The 22,703-nt window shown below is 40.4% G+C and overlaps 1 protein-coding gene across 2 annotated transcripts in view; it reads left to right on the forward strand.

Annotated features, from left to right (window-relative positions):
* The window catches only part of PTPRR (protein tyrosine phosphatase receptor type R), a 236,535-nt gene that overhangs the window by 201,449 nt on the left and 12,383 nt on the right, over positions 1-22,703 (forward strand). For both annotated transcript variants that reach the window (XM_026500025.4, XM_026500028.4), the window contains 5 exons: positions 2,511-2,590; positions 3,038-3,175; positions 11,709-11,819; positions 13,182-13,339; positions 17,330-17,443. In XM_026500025.4, coding sequence (XP_026355810.1) covers positions 2,511-2,590; positions 3,038-3,175; positions 11,709-11,819; positions 13,182-13,339; positions 17,330-17,443 — 601 coding nt within the window. The remainder of the gene's footprint in view (positions 1-2,510; positions 2,591-3,037; positions 3,176-11,708; positions 11,820-13,181; positions 13,340-17,329; positions 17,444-22,703) is intronic.

Raw genomic sequence — 22,703 nt, forward strand, 5'->3', positions numbered from 1 at the left:
CAGGATCCAGGAGTGCCTGGGTGATGCTGTCGGTTAAGTGTCCAGCTCTGAGTTTCGGCTCAGGTTGTGATCTCACGGTTGTTGGGCCAAGCTCAGCGCCAGGCTGCACGCTCGGCGTAGAGTCTACTTGAGTTTCTCGCTCCGTCTCCCTCTGCCCCTCCCCCTTGCACTCTCTCTCTCTCAAAAAAATAAACAAATCTTTAAAAAAAAAATTAAAGAATATCAGGATCCAGGTACCATTTTGTCTGTTAAGTAGAAGACTTAAATTGCCAGAGGTATTTTAAATTCATCAATAATCTGTTGAGAGGAAAAAAGAAACGGGAAGGAGAGCTGAAGGAAGACGAGGAATAAAAGAGGAAGAGGGGGAGGGAGGGAAAAGGGGAGGAAAGAGGAAGAAAGCAAGAGGAGAGAAGGAAGGAAATAAAAGGGGATGAGCAGAGGTGAGGGAAGAAGAATTCCTCAGTGTTGAAATTGTTATTGCCACTTCCTAGATATATTGTAAGTGACATGCTAAATATTTAACATATAATCCAGAAATACCTGTCCTGACAAAAGGTTATCATAGCAATATAGAGATTTAAAATACACATATAGACTTAAAATGCATAAAATGAATACAATTCTAACAGTAATGATGAAAATAATGATGATGAGAATGATAAAGTGTTGGATTTTTTTTATTAGTCTAACATTAAAAAGGCTAATAAGCTTTGGTTAGAATGCCAGTTTTCCCTTACTCAGTCCTATGGTGCATTCTTGTTTAAAAAGTATTTGGGGGGCGCCTGGGTGGCACAGCGGTTGGGCGTCTGCCTTCGGCTCAGGGCGTGATCCCGGCGTTGTGGGATCGAGCCCCACATCGGGCTCCTCCGCTGGGAGCCTGCTTCTTCCTCTCCCACTCCCCCTGCTTGTGTTCCCTCTCTCGCTGGCTGTCTCTATCTCTGTCGAATAAATAAATAAAATCTTAAAAAAAAAAAGTATTTGGAAACCTCTAAATACGTGGAAATCTTATAAATTACCAATTTCCAAACTAAATTTAGCTCGATGAGGAAGCTGCTTCTAAGCAGTTTATAGGGCTGAGTTCCCGATGAATCATACACATGGTAGGCATTATAAAAACTGAAGGGAGGGGGCCTCTTTTCGAGTCTCACTGGAGTAGAGCTCTTGTGGAAACTTCTAATAGTCAGTGGATACTGAAAAGGAATGAAAGTTTTCCTGTTCCCTTTGCTTAGAAGGAAAAAGAATCTAGAAAGTCAAAAACAATGTTTCAACTCTAATAGAAATGAATTCTGATATTAAACACTCTATGAGCCGCATACCAGAAAGAAATCACAAAGGATACAAAAGTTAGTTTCCCCAAAAAAAGTTTATTAAATACAGTTCTTGCCTTCGAGGGGTTCAGTACAATTCATTGAGGGCAGGCAAAAATTTAAGCACTTAAAATATAAGATGGTAAATATTAAAATAATACATGAAAAAAATGTACCACAATAGGCTTATTTGGTGTAGATCAACAAAGGAGTCATTGGTGGCATCAGCAAGAGGGGTCTCTTCATATAACTAAGGTTAGGGTAGACTGGGGGTACACAAAGAGGACTGAACTGTAGAGAAGGGGGTAGGAACAGTGGGTATGATAAACTCTCACAGGTTTACCTGTCTAGAGAAGAACAGTAATAGAACAATTACTAGAGTGGAATGCATAGAACTGACTTCTTAAAAAATGGGAAGGACCATTTAAATCAATGGAATAGACATTTACTGAGTGTCTACTATGTATATAAGCACTGTCCTAAACGCTAAGCCTTAGAAATAATGAAAAATCTCTGTCTTTGCCTTGAAGAGGCTCAGAGTGGGACAGACAAAAGAAATCATAAAGAGATGATTTGATCTTAATTCATTTATGTAAACATTGGTAAAAATAACTACCATATTGTCCATAACACCATGTTTTGCAAAGAGCCTTTCAACTTCTTGATGGAAAGTGATTTGAGCAGTTAAGACAGTGTTGTGAGCACCGTAACAATCTACCTAATACCAGATTTTCCTGCTGTGGGTGGACAAGATGCCGCACATGGTAACTAAAGACAGCTTCTTTAGGGAGAGCGGATTCAGGCCAGACCAAGTGTTTGTTGTTGGGCAGAAGAGAAGAGCGAAGTGAGGAAGAAAATCTGGTGCAAATTCCAAATCCAAAGAATAAGAAAAGGAGCGTAAATGAGAAATGGGGTCAAGAATCAAAAACCCGCAAATAAATGACATGATGAATAAACTCATCATCTCAAACTTACGGGCAAGATTTGTGTTAAGGGACAGGGGCCAAGATGGGCCCAATGGTCCCTCAATAAACACAGGCAGATCAAGAGACAGACACACAGACGTTTCTGCAACAAACATCGACACGAGCCAGATGGTCGGTATATAAATTAACAAGTGTGCTATGTACAGTTATTGGTGTTCTAAGGAGCTTCACAAAGAGTAAATTAGTCTAATGCATTCCTTCTTGTTTTCTTCATTAGATCCCCTCAGCAGAGTGTGTTTAAGACCAAAAAATGTAACTGATTCTTTGAGTACCTACATTAATGCTAATTATATTAGGGTAAGTAAGTAAATATAAATTTCTTTCTGATGAGCATGTCGACTTACTATTTGGAATTGTTGGGTTGTTTGTTTGGTTCGTTTCCTCAGAGTGGATTAATTTTGATATAACTTGGTTACTAGCAAGCTCATTTGTTTGTTTAGTCATAATTGACATTGGTAGCGGGTCCTTTACCTTGAGTCTTCCTTTCCGGTGCGTCTCTGGCTGCAGTGCTCTGGCCGCTAGGGGGTGCTCTGGTGGGAACGGGGCATTATGCCCCTCACTACTGTAGGCGGTGCTTGACTTGCTGGGAGAACAGCCAGATGGATCGTGCTAGCATCAGTGAAGCCTCGAAAGCTTGTGTTGCTTTTGGACTACGTAGAGCCATTTTGTTCTGAACTTGTTCTAAACTTTCAGTGCAAGGCATGAATTTCAAATCCAATATTTTTGTCTCTTTACTCTACCCAGGGCTACAGTGGCAAAGAGAAAGCATTCATCGCCACTCAGGGCCCCATGATCAACACCGTGAATGATTTCTGGCAGATGGTTTGGCAGGAAGACAGTCCTGTGATTGTCATGATCACAAAACTCAAAGAAAAAAATGAGGTATGACCTTTACCCAAATAGTGAATCTTAAATTTCTGTTGCTATAGAAGAGATATTTTATAAGGAAAATTGCCATGTACTTAAGAACAGATTTAAGATGGAAACTTTAAGATATTTAAAAACAAGTTCACTTCATGCTTCCAAGAATGGTCATTGGTGTCATTGTCTGAATGGCAGCTTTCTATCAGAATAATCAATATACTTGACATACATGTATCTCACATATCTCTGTAAGGAAATGAGGGGATATGAATTATCACTCTGATTTATAAGCAGGCAAATAAAAAAATTGTTCATTCATATCTCAAGTAATTTTTGAGCATTTACTATGTGACAGATACTACTTTAGTTGTTGGTAATATGGTAGTAAACAGAACACACAGAGATTTTAACTTTCTAATGGCCAAGACAGATTAAAAAACAATAAACATAATAAATTCATAAAACTGTAGCAATTAGAAAAGCTAAATGGTATGGGGGAGGGAAGGTAAAGTAGGCTAAAGAGATTGGGTGTGCTGAGCTGTAGGAGGGATGAGAGGGGAAGAGTAAGCTTTCGTATTACATAGGGTGGGAGGGATAAAGCCCCACTAAGCAAGGGAGATTTGAAAAAAAGATTTGAAGGAAGTTACAAAAGCCAAGCAACTTTTTCAATATCTTTGTAATAAGGAATCCAGGAGAGAGACAAAGTTAGATTTCATTTCCATACTGGCAGTCTTTCTTAAGGGGCTAGCTTACAGAACACTCATTCGGTACTTTACAACATGAAAGCAGAATTGTGTAATTCGCAAAGGGTGCTACGTACTGCTTACATTTTAGGGCATCTATTGGAATCATTTACAGTCTGATTTGAGTCAGCATTTGTGTTTGCTTTCTTGTCAAAATTACTGTATCAGGGCTTCATGATGACAATAAGAATTTAAGAACACGGAGCTTTCCCTTATACCTTTTTGGTGAGGTATAAGCCTTGAGTATAGTATAATTTGTGCTAATCAAGAAAATCCAGGCTCACAAGCAGCAAATTGTAAGTTTTGTAAAGCTTGCTGTCTTCTTTCATTTTTGCTACAATAGATAAAGGATTTCTTTTCTGAAATCTGTCCTAGAAAAGAAGTAAATTTTGGGCTAGTAGATGAAGCTATGTACTTAATAAACTATATAGCTTACTAAATAAATATATTTCTATGACTCTTATATGAAAACCTGGGGTGGCATAATAAAAATAGCCCCTAATCTTCTCAGCTGTTTCACCCATATCAATCTATCAACACATCAGGCCACTGATAATTCCTGCACAGCTGTTTAATATCCACACCATTTTGCCTTTATTTTACCTAGTCAGAAAAGACTCCTTAAGTTTAAAAGCTGTATTCCCTGTGTATATACATCCCTGCATACAAACAGGTTAGATAATCTGAAAAACCTCCCGTTACAAAACTGTCTTACTAGATAAAATTTAAAATAGCATAAAATATAAAATATAAATTAGCAACATTTCCTGGATCTGAGTGGACTGCATTACTCATTATTAAAATTAAAAATTCCTTTTTGTTCAGCCTTTCCATGATGTAAATATAATACTATAGAGGAAACTTTGATGTTTTACAGATAAAATAGTAAAATAAAAATAGCATCCCCAACAGAGCTTGGGGGGAAAATGTCCCAGCAGTCAAAAACTGAATAAAAGGCATAAAGCCGGAGAATTATGGGTTACTTGTGCTTTAATGGCAATACAAGAACTGGAGACAAAGCCTTGGGCTTGCAGGAGCCAAGAGCTGGAATGGAGACCTTCCATAGAGCGAGCTCCTGCAAGGGCTGTGGCTTCAGTAAAAAGGTGAACCACAAAAATAAACCTGCCAACCAAAATAGGACTATAAGAGGAAATTAATCCACCTAAATCTGGTCTTCTCGTGGGAGAGATAGAAAGGTTCTCTGTAGTCTTCAGCATTCGCAAATCAGGAAATGCCAAGTAGAGCAATTAATATAAAAAGTAATCCTGGATTGAGAACGCTCTGTGGCACTTTACAGAAACAAAGGCAAAAGCGTTCTGGATGCTACACTCTCAGGATTTGCATCACAGAATTTCAACAGGAAAAGCCCAGCCAAACATAAGCTCACAAGTCAAAATTATGAGACAACACAAGTAAATAAACAACATAAGGGAAAATCAGAAGAAGCAACAAATAGGTAAAGGAGACCCATAAGAAATGAAAATAAAAGAAACTATAAATACAGGGGTTTTTTTTATATATAATTAAGCACACAAAACATAAGATTAGAAACTTGACGGGGGAACAAGTTACTACCAAAAAAGACTAGGAAAATGTAAAAACAAACTAAAGAGTCCTAGAAATAAATATTATATAAATATTAAAATTTAAAAAGAACAGCTCATTAGACAGGTATGATAGCAGGCTAGACACAGCTAAATAAAAATAATGACTGGATTACAAATAGAGCTAAGGAAATTCCCCAGAAGACTGAAATGACCAAAAATATGAAAGAAAGTTTAAGACCTAGAGGGCAGTATGTCAATGTCCAATGTATATATAATGGATATTAGAAGAAGAAAAAAGAGAATATAAGAAAAGAAGTAATATTTGAGGAAACAGTGGCCAGGAATTTTCCAGAAGTGATGAAAGACATGAGCTGTCAGATTTGAGAAGCCCCATAAATCCTAGGCTAGTAAGAAAAAATAAATGCACGACTAGATACAACTATGAAACTAAAGAGCACTACAGAGATGGTTTTAACAACAGAGTAACTAACAAATGGCTTCTCCTGGCAGCCGTGGAAGCCAGAAATCAAAACAGTTTAGCAACATTGTTTTGATCTGAGTAGAATGCATTACTCATTAATTTAAAATTAAAAATTCCTTTCTGTCCAGACTCTCCATGATGTAAATATAATTCTACAGAGGAAACGTTGATGTTTTACAGATCAAAATGATACTGAGAAATCTGGCTCAATAGAAATATGCAGTAAGCTTCACACGACCAGGAAAATGCCGTTTACCAAAAATGTGCCAACTTTCAATTGTGGTGAGCGTCATTGTTTAGAATAGACAAAAATCATTTCCTCCCAAAAAAACGAAGGTGGAGTTATCTTTAGAAATTCCCAGGCTTTATGTTTTCATGAACCTTTCTACTTTCTAATAAATAAATGAATAATTGCCAAGCTCTTATTTAATAATCCCAGTATTCTCATATCACCAATAGTTACTACCAAATCATTTCTAATCATTCATGTGTTCACTGATGTGGCACTTTGAATTTCCTTCAAGAATTTTCCCCCTGCATTCACAACTTGGCACACTGGCGCAGGAGATCCAGCTTTCGGCGTATCTCGACTTTCGACATACCTTCCTCACGAAGCTTCGTCATTACTAGCTTTTAATTGAAAGCGAGAGATGTAGGACTCTTCCTTTCACGTGAACGCTAAGAGGCCGTTGTAGTGTTATTAACTGGCCTCATTGCCATATTGTTGTGTCTCAGGGGATAGGGAAACCCCAGGAGAGGGAGAGACATGGGAAATGGCCGGTCAACGGAGCAGTCAGAACACACCCACGTATCGATTCAGTTCGTGGTCTTAGATAGGCAGAGTTCATGGAACCCCAAAACAATGACAATAGTAACACCAAAGATCACTGATCACAGATGACCATACAAAATGTAATAATAATGAAAAAGTTTGAAATATATGAGAATTATCAAAATGTGACATGGAAACATGAAGAGAGCAAAAACTGTTGGAAAAATGGTACCAATAAACTCCAGGAAGGAGTTTCCAGGAGGGCTTGCCCCAAACCTTCAATTTGTAAAAAATGCAGGATCTACAAAGCACGTAAAGTGAAGTTCAAGAAAACGAGGTATGCCTGTACCAAGAATGGAAAAACAAACAACAATAAAAAAGAAAAAAAAAAAAGCAAACCGAGTCTCAGAACCAGGTGTCTGTCAGTCCAAACAAGGTCAAGGAAGGTATTGTTGAAGGCCAGCCTAGCAGGTAGACAGTGGAGGGTGCTGACCCATTTTCAGCTTTCCTGGAGGACCAGAATTAGCTATTATAATATCTGAGAGGCAGCCTGGCCTAGCAATGCCCAGCAATGCCGGACAGCCTAGTCTCATTCCCATTTCCTATGCTTATACTGCCCAAACAATTAAGGGTGTCCCAAAATTCAGAGGCTGACAGCTCTCAAGCAAAATCACTCATCTGTCCTTTCAAATATGCTTATATTTCAAATATAACTGCACCTTAATTTTTTTTAAAAAATTATTTATTTATTTGTCAGAGAGAGCCCAAGCAGGGAGAGCAGCAGGCAGAGGGAGAAGTTCGTTCCCCGCTGAGCAGGGAGCCCAATGCAGGACTCGATCCCAGAGCCCTGGGATCATGACCTGAGCCGAAGGCAGGAGCTTAACCGACTGAGCCACCCAGGCACCCCTGCACCTTAATTTTTAATTTCCTAGGTTTTATTCAATTGTTGTAGCCTGCTTTACTTCTAACTATAGTTAGAAGCTATCTTATTTGACGCATTTAGCCAAAAAAGTTTTAAAAAACAACAACAAAACTCTAATGCTTTACTTAAGACATCTGCATTTGTTCACATTAAAATTTGTTCATTTTTCAAAGGACTTAGTTTGTTTTGTTTTGTTAGCGTTGGTCCGAAGCTGGAGATCTAGATCATATGGCTTATGTATAAATCATGCCCTTTATACATCATCGAAATTTCCCATTTCAGTTTCTTTAAAATGGATTTATGCATGCAGAATCCTGCAAAGATTTTCCAATTTTGCGCTAACTTTTATCATTGTCACCTGTACCTGATTTGACTCCAGTTTTTTCTACTGAGTCCTTTTTTTTTTCCCAATGAAAAGCTTATTTAACTTGTACAATTATTTCCTAGAACAATTCCCTTTTTCTCTGCACCTTCCTGTTTCGTTAGTTTATGTTAAATTACCGTGCTTACTAATGAGTTACAATTTGAATGTAAGTACCCCTTGGCGAATGCGGACAGCTCCCCACAGTAACCGAAGTATGAAGCTGGGTAGGAGAGCGGCCCGAGAGCATTGTGCTGCGTGAGCACCAGCCTACGACACAGAGAGAAGGAAAGCCACTGGTTCATGCTGCGGCAAAGTAGGGTTGGTTAAGAGACAGTGGATATCAAAGATAGAAAGTTGAATTTTTAAAATGGTATTTGCTCTGGGAGTTCTAGTTCCCAAGAGACTTTCCCAGAGCCGCCTACCAGAACACCTGAACTTCAGTTTCCTCTGCTGTCAAATGAAAAATAATAATAATAATAATACTTAACCCGGTGTACCTAATTCACATGATTGTGGAAGGGATTAAGTGATATGTTGGTGAAAATACTCGTAATAATAGCTGCACCTGCGTTGGTGATATTTCATTGGGACATCAGGAATGAAAGTAACTATAATAACTGGGCAACCTGACCCATCCTACTCCTCTCACATGCTAATGTAACCCAAATAAAACTGACCATCTTCCTTTTCTTTATTTAGAGCCACTGTCTATGTGATGATACATGTCTTTAGCTCAGAGAGCAGAGTCTCTTTGATTTTAAATGCATAGAATTCAAAAAGAAAGTAACTTAAAAATAGATTTTTTTTTCCTCAGGCAACTAAACTACTGGCTAGACCTCCTTCCTCTCTGTGCACAAATAGCTCTGATGTGGTGGAAGTGAGAGGGAGGGTCAAAGAAAACAAAAAGATTATAAAAATATAGGAGTTTGCATTGCTTCGCATTGCATTCTACTTTTGCCATAAGCCCCTAATTATGAAGAACCGGTTGATGTCCAGAATCTTTACAGTCAGGGTTCACTAATTACTTGTTTGTACAGGGGACACATGAGCCTCTGAAAAGCTCTCTTTCCTCCAAATTATGAATTTTTGGAATTAATGGATGATTTCATGGAAAGGATCAGCCCAGTTAGCAAAGAATCGTGATAATTTGGGGTTATATTCTGTGAGATAGCATGCTTTTTTGAATTACCTACAATTAGTGGGGTTTCACAGTATTATCTGTAAGAGAGCATTTCCCTTCCTTTGCATTTTCTGCCTTTCATATCATTGTTAGTGCCGCAATAAAGAACCCCTAAAAAGCTGTTCGCAAAAGTAATTCGAACATGAACTTGTGCTCTTTAAACAACTACATTTGCAGCTCTCCCCCACCTCACATTCAAGAGCACCCACACTTATCTGGTCTCTTTTTCTATGTGCTCCGAAAAGGGGGGGGAGGAATGTATTCAGTGTGTAAAAATAAGCTATTGTATCTCAGAAAGGAGATGAGATGCTAATTAAGGGTTGTTTGAATGAACAAGTCACATTGCATTGTCTACTGGGAGCTGACTGCCAATTGCGTTTTTGGTAAAGAGTCAAGAAAAACATTCAAGAGGGCCCCGGCAAGCTTGAGAGAGAACCGAGCAGCGCTTCCATTTATCAAGTAGGAGCACAAGCCTGTTCGAGTATTGTTAAGAGTCAGGGTGCAGGCTTTGAGCTCCTGCCTTGCAGCTTTTTCCTACGGGTTTCAAGAGCCACCTTCCCAAAGAGGGGCCTGCTGCTCAGGGCTCATCGTGGACAATGGGGCACGTATGCCAGACTGCTGGACCGCTGAATGCCTCTTTCTTTGTTCAATACCTTTTTCAAGATTCTTTGTCACTCTTCTTGGATTCATCCAGGAGGCATGGGTTTTAAGATACACAATAGCTCGGGGCTCACAGCGAAATAATTGATGCTTCATTGAAAGAAACCAGGCAAATTGGTTAGTATGATGCTCTTTAACAAACCTGGGAAATTTGAGACACTTGGCACTAGTAAATGAGGAGAGAAATAAATTGCTTTATTTTTAAAAGGTTTCTTTTCTTGGTGTGAATGTTCTGTCAGCCAGAGTATGCTTTAGCCTGATTGCTGCTGGTTGCTGGTCTTGGGTGTGGGGTGGCATGTAAATAGAGGTGAAAATGATTTACTTTGTTTGGAAAAGGACCAGGACAGAGAGGATGCAAATGTGTTTTTATTGTAATGGCTGAAAGAAACACTGATTCCATCCTGGCTCTGGTGTGTGGAGTGGTTAGTACTTAGCACGACAGACTCCCCGAGGTGTGTTTCTGATACTTTACGTGTCTTTTCCCGCAGCTCTGTACATCTGTGATTCTTTCTTTGGCTGCTCTTTTGAGTCTCTAAGTTCTTAATTTTTTCAAGTGTGGTCCTGTGCCTTTGACCTTAGATGTGAAAATACAAGTTTCCTGGGGACTAAAAGGTCCTGACCGAAGGCAATGTCTCTATAAATGGGAAGGAATTTCTCTATGAATGTGCATGTGTGTTTGCAAGAAAACGTTAAGTTCTATTTAAACAATATTTCTAGAGTTAACATTGCTTCCTGGGCACTTGGAATGAAACATCAACTTTCACACTTTACTTTCTTCCATTGAAATATATGGTCAGAATTCATAGTTTTTTTTTTTGTAGCTGTTTAAAAGGCAAAATAATAAATAATATGAGCCTATATGTGTGCTTGAATCTCGTTTTGTATTTTTCTTTTAATAATGTAGCTTGGATATAATAATAATACAATCTTTAACGCATGATCTAATGTGTGGTGAAGTAATGATTGAATCATTTAGATCAAAAACGTAAAATTGGAACAATAAGAAGAACAGCGTTTTTAAATGCTTACTGTATGTCTGGCTTTGTCCTAAGTGCTTTTCATGTAGTAAGTGATGAGTAAACTGAGGCCACAGAGATGGACTTTCTTACAGATGCTCAGCTAATCATAAGTGGTAAAACCAAAATTTAGACCTAGGTGCTATGGCTCCAAAGCCTGCACCTTAACTACCATGTTATGATGCCTCGGTGGCAATATAATTATTATTACTCTTATTAAACCCTTCAAAGAGGATCCATTATAAAAACAGTTTTTTAAAATAATTTTCTTATACATTTATTTCAATCGACCCTGTAAGTGAAAAGACCATTGGTCTTGGAAAATATAATACCATACATGTATCAATGATCATTACATCCTCTTTACATACCAGGGAACCTTCATTCTGCGGCATCTAACACATTACAGATACTCTCATTAGATGCTTCAGCTTGGAGCAGGAAGATGTGACTTGGCTCAATCATTGTGAAAAAAACATTCCTTTTATTTCATCACATGATAAAGTCTAATATTTGGATTTTTTAATTTCTTAATTCTTCATTTCTCAATTTAGTTCTTAATTTCAGGTTTTGGGAAATTTTGCCCCCTTTTTGTATGGGATTAGTAGCAATAGTGTTTGACAGGCACGTGTAAAAATTGATAACTTCATTTTTAAAATTTTATTGAGATATAATTTACGTACCATAAAAGTCACTTGTTTAAAATGTACAATTCAGTGGTTTTAGTACATTTCCAGCCTTGTAAAATCGATACCTGATATTTTTAGAATTAATTAAATAAAAACTCTTGAGGTGGTACATGAAAAGTACTCCAAGGCCAGTGAAATCACTAATATCTGCTGTGTTCTTTTTTTCTCCTCTTCCAGAAATGTGTGCTATACTGGCCAGAAAAGAGAGGAATCTATGGGAAAGTCGAGGTTCTGGTCATCAATGTAAATGAATGTGACAACTACACTGTCCGAAACCTTGTCTTAAAGGTAGGCTGATGTAGCTGGGGCTATCTACAGAGTGGCTGATATGACAGGATTACATTTCTCCTTTGAAATTATTTATCCTAATAAGTACCGCAGATTCAATTTACAAAAATAGTGCCAAGATCAAAGAGAAATGATAATCATTCCCTCATGTCATCAGCTACTCTCAGTATGTGGAATAATTGAATTAATGTACGTAGGCATTAAGGAAATTCACTAAGTAGGATGCTGTGATCTTCTAATTTCTATAAACAAAACATCCCTGATTTAACCTTCTGAATGCCTTTAACTAAAGGTTTGTACTGGAGCCTTTACCATGATTGGGTGGGGGGAGGGAAGGGAGAAGTTTGTTATTTTTTGGTTTGTCGTTTTTTGTTTTTTGGGGTTTTTTTTACGTGACTTTGGTCTAAGCAGCTTTTAGTAAGGCCTGGAAACCGTGAAAGAGAAAATCTGTGCTTGTGGGTGGCTGTGGGAGGCAAGACAAACCTGAAGTGTTGATGAGATCTTCCCAAACTTGGAGTTACAGTAACTTATGGGGACTTTCCCCAGACCAGATTATGTCATACCGAAGTTATCTTACTGCAATTACGGAACATTGCCATGGTATTGTTTTTGCTTCTAGAGAACAATCATCTCAAAGATTTCAGTCCTATCTAGAGCCCCACTCTAGAACAGAAGCATCACAGAGAGCAGGGGCAGCGCTGCACTGAGGGTTTGACAGGGAAATTCAAGATAGGAAGGCACCCTTTTCAACACATGCCCTCGAGTGCCTACTCCGTGCCGGCCCCTCCGCCCCCCGGGCACTGGGTTATGAGATGACGTGTGTGGACCCTCACTCAAAGCTTGTCTAGTTTAGTGACCCCTGCTAGCTCCTTTACTCCTGGGACTCCTCGCTCCTGCTAAAGACTGCAATTTGGGATGAATGCAGAAAGTCAAACGTAGGGGCCAAGTATAAAATTAAGTGTTCTTCCGTGGGCTAATATTATCATCGCTTGTCAAGAATGTTCAAAGAGCAGGAAACACACGATATTCCAATTGCCCCTCAGCTTCCTTTGCGTTTGCATTCTGTTTATTACAACAAATGGCAAACATATAGAATGCCTAGGTTTCATATGCATTTTCGATTTTAAATATATAATTCACATTGCCTAGAGGCGAGAGTGTCGAACTGGGACATCAGCATACGTATAGTCATGTTTTCTCAAGGTAGAAGAGTACGCTTCAGCAATCGCCCAGATTTTTTTTTTTCCATCCAGAAGTAAGTTGCCAGCAAGATGGGAGTGATAGAAGGCATTCAGTATTGTGGTTTGGATGACTTTAGTTCCACAAGTAAATGAGGCATTTGGTGGCTATTGCTATTTTCAGCAAGGAAGCCACACCCAGCCTGTGAAACATTACTGGTACACCTCATGGCCCGATCACAAGACCCCAGACAGTGCTCAGCCTCTTCTGCAGCTCATGCTGGATGTCGAAGAAGATAGACTTGCTTCCACGGGCCGGGGGCCTGTGGTTGTCCACTGCAGGTAAGGGATGAACTGTCCTTTCTGCCTAAGCAACTGTCCATCCTCCGTAAAATCAACGAGTGGGTGGAAGTTGGGTGGTGTTTCCTGGCTGTGTGACTTTATTGGTAAATTCAGTATTTACTGAAATTGGTTAACGTCTTCATATTTGAGTTTTGATCGAGATGCTACATTCCGGAAATGATGTGGTATCATCAGGGCATTTCAGCAAACAACAATGACACTGTAGAGAAAACAGCACTGCTACATCAATGGCTCAGGGAACAGGAGACTTTATTCAGCCCTCGACCTTGAAAATTACATTGATTTGTTTCGCCTCATCAGGCTCGTTGACGCCAGGAATGACACGTTTTTAAAAATTGTCAGTGGCTTTTTTATTGTTTCAAGATGGCACCTGAACCATGCTTGAATGGTATCTTGATAACATGTATTATTATGTCAAACGGGGTGAAAACCGGTCAGCTATTTTAAAAGTGATTTCATTAAAAAAAAAAAAAAAAAACAGGTGGAAATAAATTTATGAAGGGGGGAAGTGGGTAAGTGGTTGTTCGCCAAAAGGAGGACAGAGTGTTGTTACCAGAACGTGGGGTATTGGAGGCCAGGCAGACAAAAGCAACAGAGGTCGGTGGTGGTTCCCTTCCCGAACACCTAGCTTACGGCTCTCCTCTCATAACTGATACCTCATTCCCCTTTTCCTTTTAGTGTGCCCAAACAAAAGCAAATCACTTTAAAGTTATTTACATAACCAGCCAAGTATACTTCATACTTCGTCAAAATAATTTATGTTGCTTTAACTTCCTAAGTCTTGCAAGAGAGCTTTTGATGATATTTTTAATAAATAAAATATAATTACTTCAAATTGTAACTTTAGCCTCCTTCTTCTTTGAACCTCTGTGGTTTAATTAAGAGTGAAATTCACTGTGTATCTATGTATCCAAAGGAGTCATTATCCAGTTTCTAACATTAGGCCTTATCCTAAACTTCACTTGGGGGTGAGGAAAGACAGCCTAATGGGTCATGTTTTAGGGCTGGAACCGTCCTCCACCCCAAATCATAAAACACTCAGGATATCTAAAACGAATGAGCTGTTTCCCCTATAAAACCGGTTCCCCTGCTGATGACTATTTCTAAGAATAAGACCAGCTTTTTTCCAAGCACTCAACATCTAATGTTGACAATTATCTTTGGCCCTTCTCTCAACTCCAGCCTCAGTATCTAATCAGTCACCAGATTGGCTTTCCCTTCAAAGCTTCTCCCATAATCATCACTTCCTGTCCAACCACCCAAGTTCAGGCCCTAATGACCTCATCCATGTATTTTAGAAGTAGTCGGCTAATTGCACAAACACACCCCACTTCCCTGTGCCCCACCCCAGCACAGCCTACCCCATCCACTTCTCTTGCATGATGTTCCTAAAATCCTCCTTTATCATATGGAATCCCTGCTCAGCACTTCTCAATGGCACCCCATTGCCTAGAGCAAAAGATCTTAACCTTGGGTCTATGGATAAACCACAGGGGTCACTGAACTCCTTGAAATTACTTTAACAAATTGGAGTACATAGAGTGATGTGGGTTTTTCTGGGGATTGAAAGTTCATAGTTTTTATCAAATTCTCATCAACAGCAAGAAAAAGCAAAGCACCACTATTTTAGAGGACAAAGTCCAAACCTCTTAGCTTTCCATGTAAGATCCTTTATAGGCCCCAGCGTGCCTGCACAGTCTTATTTGCCACTATTTCTCTAAGATACCTTTCTCTTCAGGCCAAGCTAGTCTAGTCACTAGCGCACATCATCCATCCTATTCTGCAGCAATTCTTTCTTAATACTATTCTCATGTTACATGGAATATTCCCTCTCATTCACGGTAACCAAAATGCCTGCCATTCATAGGTACAGCTCAAATCCTATCTCTTTAGTGAAGCAAACTCTTTATAGACTCTTCAACTAAAAGGGAACCCCTTCCACCTCTGAATTCCTCTGCACTCCCATTCAATAAGAAACAAGTGCCAAGGGGCGTCTGGGTGGCTCAGTTGGTTAAGCATTGGCCTTCGGCTCAGGTCATGATCTCTGGGTTCTGGGATGGAGCGCCATGTTGGGCTCCCGGCTCCGCAGGGGGGTTTGCTTCTCCCTCTCCCTCTGCCCCTGCTTGTGCTCTCTCTGTCTCTCTCAAATGAATAAATAAAGTCTTAAAAAAAAAAAAAAAGAAAGAAAAGAAAAGAAAAAAGAAAAGAAAAGAAAGCAAGTGCGAAATATGAGAAACAAATGCTATTTGAGGGCTGAGAAGGGAACTATTAATTCAAACTATGAAGCCTGAAGAAAGCCTCTAGGAGTTGGAATAATGTTGAGCAGGATCTTAAAAAATGACCAATGTTTGTGGTTTTAAAGGCTGGTAAGGAGGGCATTTCTGACTGAAGGAATATCATTAACACAGAAAGGAAAGTTGGAAAATGAATGCCATTTTTTGCAGTGATTCATGTAGATGACAAAAATGGCACAAAGGATACAAGGAGGACAGTAAAAAGACCGAAAGCGTGAAAGTGAGTCACATTCGTATTATGCAAGGTCACGCACACCGTGGTGGGGAGCTCAGACGCTGCCCGTCACTACTGCGACGCATGTTCAGCATTTGAGTAGAGAGTAATATGATCAGATCCCTATTTTAGAAAGATGAACCTAGCAGCTGTGTGTATCGTGAATTAGTCCAGGAAGAGACTTGAGACTTGGCAACCATAATGAGATCATTGCTAACCATGAAGGAAGGAGATGTCGAAAACGTGAGCACAGTTTATAGAAAGGAAAGCATGGATCCCAGAAGCTTCAGTAGAGGTGGAAAATATAAGAATTGGTAACAGATTGGATGTGGGAGGTGAGAGGGGGGAGATGTTGGAGATGGCTCCAAGATTTCTAGGCTGGAAAACTTGTGGCTAACTGGTAATGCCATTGAGGGAAAAGATAATTAATTCTGTTTTAGATATATTGAATTTAGATACACTGAACTGAAGCCAGTGCAAAATAGTAACATCAGGAGTTCCAGCTAAGAGATAGAATGCTAATCTAGAGTTTAGGAGAAACTTAGGGAATTCAGATGTAAATTTGAGAGAAATTTGCATAAAGACTATTAGTGGTTGGAATCGCTGAAGGGTGGGAGGAGAGGGAGAGGGAGGAAGGATGGGGAGAGAGAGTTAAAGGGCTTGTTAGGTTGATGACTTCCATCTTAGGCAGATGAATGGGCAACCCCTCCTGGACTGGACGGATAGTGTTTCTATTCAACTATCACCTGGATAGAAATGACTCAGAAACATGTGCCTCTGGCCACATCCTTCTCCCAAACTCAACTGAATCTTCAGTTATTCACCGGAATCTTCAACATCAGTATATCCAAGACCAGCCTCCCCTGCACCCAAATCAGCCCTTCTTCTAGAATTCTCCCTTTGTCTCATTGGCACTACCTTTCTTCCAGTCCCCCAGATTCACATTTGTGATGTGTCTAAGTCTTTCTCCTCCTTTCTACTCCCTATACCTTCCCTAAACTCAGGTCCTCATTGTTCTTTGTAGAATAATGGCAATGCCTCTTTCACTATTCTCCCTCCACCCGACTCTCCCTACTGCATAGAACTCAATGACGGAAGACAGTTTAAGCGTTGCTCTGGGCCACGTTTGTCCTCTGGGCCTGAGAGCTTTGGTCATTGTCGTTGCTAAACCTGGCTTGCTGTTTCAGATTTAGACATACCCTTTTAAAAGAATATCTTTTATCTTGGAGAGGTGCTTGGGGGGGGATGGGTGAAAGAGGTGATGGGGATTAAGGAGTGCGCTTGTCATGAGGAGCACTGGGTGTTGCATGGAATTGTCGAATCACTATGTTGTACCCCTGCGACAAGTATCATACTGGAATTAAAATTTTCAAAAACCAAAAAAATAAAATAAAATAAAAGGATATAGTTCATCGTTTCTACTTTTCCTCCACCTTTTTACTCTTTGTCTTTTCTTTCCAGTGCAGGGATCGGTAGAACGGGATGCTTTATTGCTACAGCCATCGGCTGTCGACAGTTGAAAGAAGAAGGAGTTGTGGACGCACTAAGCATTGTCTGCCAGCTTCGTGTAGACAGGTGAGTGTCTGCCAGCCTGGGAAACAGAGATGGCACGTCAGAGCAGCATTAGGGCTCACAGCCTGATCCAGTCAGCCTGACTTGGTAAACGTCGCAGGCTCCAAAGTCTTAAATCTCTATAGAGATGTGTGAAACTGCGTAGGTATATCTTACCTTAAAAAGCCATTGATGAACGTGTTGTTTGCAACGCTGACCATCAAGACTGCAAAGCCAGAGGCGCCTGCGTGGCTCAGTCGGTGAGGCGCCTGCCTTTGGCTCAGGTCGTGATCTCGGGGTCCTGGGATCGAGTCCCACGTCAGGCTCCCTGCTCAACAAGGAGTCTCCTTCTTCCTCTGCCCCTCTCCCCAGCTCGTGCACACATGCTCAAGCGCTCTCTCTCAAATAAATAAAATCTTAAAAAAAGAAAGTGTACAAAACCAAAAGCTTATGCTTAATCCCTCCTTCTCTCTAATACAGGTTATTTGTGGTGTAGCTGTTCCCTCTCTGTCTTACACTCCTCTTCCTTTATATTTACTCTGCATTTTCATTGGACTTCACTGAGTCATTCATTTTAGGGTCTTGATTGTTTAAAATGAGGCATGTGTCACAGTACCAAGAGTCACCTTTTCTTTCAGTGTATTCTTTTTAATTGTGAAAAGATACACATAACAAAATTTACCATCTTAGCCATTTTTAGCAATACAGGTTAGTGGTGGTAAGTATATTCGCGTGTTCTGCGGCCAATCTCCAGAACTCTTTTCATCTGGCAAAACTCTGTTCCCTTTAAATAACAGCCTCCTATTCCCTCCTGCCCCCAGCCCCTGGGATTTTTTTTTTTTTTATATCCTCAAGATTCATCCATGCTGTGTCATATGTCAGAATTTCTCTGCTTTTTAAGGCTGAATAATATTCCCTTGGGTATAGATCATATTTTGTTTATCCCTTCATCCATCCATAGATACTTTGTTGCTTCTACCTTTTGGCTGTTGTGAATAATGCTGCCATGAATGTGGGTGTCCAAATAGTGGTCGAGATCCTTTTAGATATATACCCAGAAATGAGATTGCTGGATCATATAGCAATTCCTATCTCTAATTTTTTGAGGAACCGCCATGCTGTTTTCCACAGTAGCTGCACCGTTTACGTTCCCACCAACAGAGCACAAGGGTTCCAAGTTCTATTCACCTGTGCCAACACTTGTTATTTTCTGTTTTGTTGTTGTTGTTGCTGTTTTTGAATGGTAGCCATCCTAATGGGTGTGGGTGGAAGAGTTGTTTTCGTATAGAGATGGTTTGTCATCTTTGTGATGACCTGTGTTTATCTGTGTTGAAAACAAAACCAACGAGAAACTTCTCTTCTTCCTTCCTCCACAACTAGGCCTATCTGGGTAAGTGAACAGTTGAGTCAGTGATAGAGAAAGTAAACAGATGCTCTCTGAGAAAACAGACACAGAAAATATGCTGTATCAGCACATGGGCAGCCAGCCTCTCTGCTCTGCAATTCAGTGTGCTAGTGTGGAAAAGAGTTTTTCTGAAAGGCTGAAATATTAGGTTCTCTTCTTTCATTCATGCAGCAAATATTTATGAATTTTCTCCTATGCCCGGGGCATCGTTCCAGATACTACAAGTACAGCACTAAACAAGAGGAGTGAAGCTTGGCTCTCCTAGCGTTTACATGCTGATGCAAAGAGAGACAGACAGACAGATAATAAAAAAGGAAAGAAATAAACAGGATAATTTCAGACAGAGATAAATGCTGTGAAGTAAGAAAACAAGAGGGCCATGGAAGCTGAGCCTCTTGGACTTAAGCCCTGTGGCCCAGAGTCTCTGAAAAGTGTAGATAGTTACCTTTTAAAATTCATTCAACAAATATTTATTGAGCACCTACTATGTGCTACGTCCTGCGATTTCAATAATAGACAAAGGATTGTTCTAAAAATTCAGTGGCATACATATATATACCCACACACATTCACACATATCACTTAGAACAGGATCAGGCAACCTTCAATAAATGTGCACTGTTATTATTATCTTCATTGTTATTAAAATTATCAATAAAGTTTCTCCTATCTTTAAAAATTAAACATTCAAATTCCTCTGTCCCGATAAGGTTTTCCTTTCCCCAGCTGGGCTATCATTTATCTTTTCTTAAGTAGTAGCTTCTCAGTCTCTGTCAGCGTATCTTCCCTCTCTTTTTCACTCAATTTTGACTGGCTTCACAGAGCGGCTGTTCATGGAGTGGCTACACTGCTGGCCTCCAGAAACACAGCGCCTGCGGGAGCCTCATGGCTGCTTCCATTTCCTAGTTGTGCGGCCTTAGCAAGTTGCAAGACGTCCCCATGTCTGGGCTTTCTCAGCTGGAAGATGGAAGTCATAATTGTATCTTCTTGCTATTGTTGTTATAAGGAGTAAGAGATAACCTATAAAGTTCCTGGCACATAATAAACATGAGGTCAAGTTTAGCCACTGTTATTATCAATGTATATTTAGCAAGAAACCTGAATACGCATCTATAAACTGGAAGCAATATATATTATTATTTATACCTCACAGGGCTGCGGCAGTAGAGAGATGAGATTACATCCATGATGTACTTAGTAGACACTCAGCCTATGTTTCTAACGCTCTCTACCTCTCCCACTTCTTCCCTTTCCATACCTCACATGTAACTGCTTCCAAAAATATTTTCTTTCTGTACACAAGATAGCTCCAGTGATCTCTTCTCCTTCTCTTACAATTGCTGTCTTAGTGTCCTTCCATCCAGGACTGTCTGTCCAGCTGGAATAGGGTCCAGTTTTTCACTCCAGACTTGGGTCCTCCCTTCACCCAGAAGTGGGGCTTGCGTCAGAGGGTAAAGGACAGCACCGAGTCAGCCTGGACCTGTTCCCTCAGTGACCTTGATCTCTCCTGCTTTGTGTTTCCGTACACAAGCCTCCTGCATGGAACCCCTAGCCCCTCAAGGACTCCAGTCCATACCCGTGCACCCTCCTCTCTTCTAGCTAGTGCTGAAACTCTTATGAACGTCAGACCCCTCCATGGATCTAGGCTGACTCTGAACCGAGTTGACCTCCAACACCTTCTCTGACACTATTTAGAACAACACCTTGGGGGAAAAAATGGGTTTGGTTTGCTCATTTCTTTTTTGGCTTTTGTTATTCTTCAATCTTGCCTGTTCACCCTCCCCCCCATCTCCCGTCTCCCCCACCTGCTTTTGGGGCCTGACCTCCACCTTGGCTTCCCCTTCCCAGTCACATTCCCCTGTCAAGTCTACCAAATTGTCCTCTAGCTCTGAATGGAATCACAAATACATTTTTAAAACCATATCACAATGCCTCCTCTATCGGCTCCTTCCTTCCTAAAGCAAACGGTCAGAAGTTTTAGCCTTGGCCTTCCATCACCACCAAGGTCTCCCCACAAGGCCTGTCTTTTTATTCCTGATAGGATCTCCCAAACATATCTCCCAAACACTTCTCTGCTGATCCAAAGGCTCCCTGCCCCCCTGGATTTGAATTACTGCCAATATGTGTCTGGAAATCATTTTCACTGAGTCATTAATCAACATCTCTTCTACATACATTCTTTCTGAGCAGCTGCTGCTTCTGTTGTTTATGAAGTGGATCCTCTCTTTAAAACCTTCCTTGAAAGGTCTTTCCTTTGCCTGCCTGCCTTCACAGGATCAAAACAGACTTTTCTTTTTTTTTTTTTTTTTTGTCTCTTCCCTCCGCTGTGCACTCCCCTACTTATTATGAAAAGCGAGATGGAAAACGTTCCTCCTTTCCTTCACCTCATCCAACTTTTTCTCCTCCAGGCTTCTTGCGTCTTGCTTCAGTTTCTAATTTTTTTTTCCTGTCATATTTCATCATGAAAATGCCAGTTTGTAGGTGATTGCTGCCTTTGACCACATCCTCAAGCTCATGCCAGTAAAAGAAAAACTGATCCCAGAAAATCTGAACGCCCACCTTTCTGTTCTTGCAGCTTATCTTTCTTCATCAGTTCTTCAGACCTTGTCCCCAGCCCGAGTCTCTGTGGCCACCCTCGCCTTCAGTCCTGGATCTGTCTTCGGACATTCCAGAACCCAATATTGACACTTGGAAGTTGATTTAATAATCATCGCCTCCCCACCACGGCCTTCAAAGCACATGTCTCATAAGTTTCATTGAACTCCGAAAATGAACCCCAAAGTAGGAACAGAGGTGTTCCTTGGTGGGAAACAAAGAATTCAGGATCATCAAGGAACTTGTCCAAAATCATGTAGCTAAAAAGCTGGCCAAATATATCTCTTTGGAACCCAGGACTTCCAACTTCTAACCCAAAAGTTGTGATCATTACAGATGAAAGTCAACAGTCTTTCCGAATATGTTTATTGCAAAACTGCTTGACAAAAACATATCTTTTTGTTAATGCTTTGCCAGTTAAAAATAAATGCAATGACACCATAATTTTTCAAACAACGTCTAGTATGAATGAGAGCTGTTCCATGAAGAGATAAAGTGATACTGTCAGCAGTTGCCTTAAGAATATAATTTGAGGAACATAGGAAAGTTGCCTTATCCCAAAATATCTGTCTATGGAGGATGCCTAAAATATCTGTGTGTGGTGAATGTCTGAAATACCGCTATTAGAGAGCCAATCCTTGACGAAAAGAATCATTCTTTTTTAAAGTTCATTGAACCTGGAGATGGAAGGTGAGGGTGACACCTTATGCTTTCTCAGCTATTAACCCTTTCATCTAAACAGGGTGATCTGTCCCTTCCAGCTAGAGTAGGGTAGCTAAAGCGAATATAAATCCATGCATTAGGAATACATTCGGAACTTGGATTTTGATGAAGGGGACTTGAAGAGAGGGCCCCAGAAGTTGGGCACACCTGAAGCCCTGCAGTGAAGACTGGTAGAGAGCCGTGGGCACTGGGAAGGTGAGGGGAGTGGAGAGGAAACAGAAGAACTCTAACAAGGGATTCCTTGGGTAAGATCAGCTACCAGGGCCCACTGCAATATGGAAATGTGGGGCCCCTGCTAAAAAAAAAATTATTAAATATTTCAAGACCGTGACAGTAGAGCATTAACCCAAGTGCAAAGGTCCTTCTCAGCACGGGGGGAGGGGGCTGGTGTGACTCAGCAGGTCACAAGCCCATGAAGCTGACCCTGAGGTGGGATATTTTTAGGATGAGTGTTTGTATATGGGCCTGATCCCTGCATCCTGTGTCCTGTAAAGCAGGCACCCAAGATCTCTGCTTAGAGCGGTGCTCCCGAATCAGGCATTCATTCATTCATTCAACAAA

This window comes from Ursus arctos, unplaced genomic scaffold, assembly GCF_023065955.2.
Source record: "Ursus arctos isolate Adak ecotype North America unplaced genomic scaffold, UrsArc2.0 scaffold_21, whole genome shotgun sequence".
NCBI classification, from domain to species: domain Eukaryota; kingdom Metazoa; phylum Chordata; class Mammalia; order Carnivora; family Ursidae; genus Ursus; species Ursus arctos.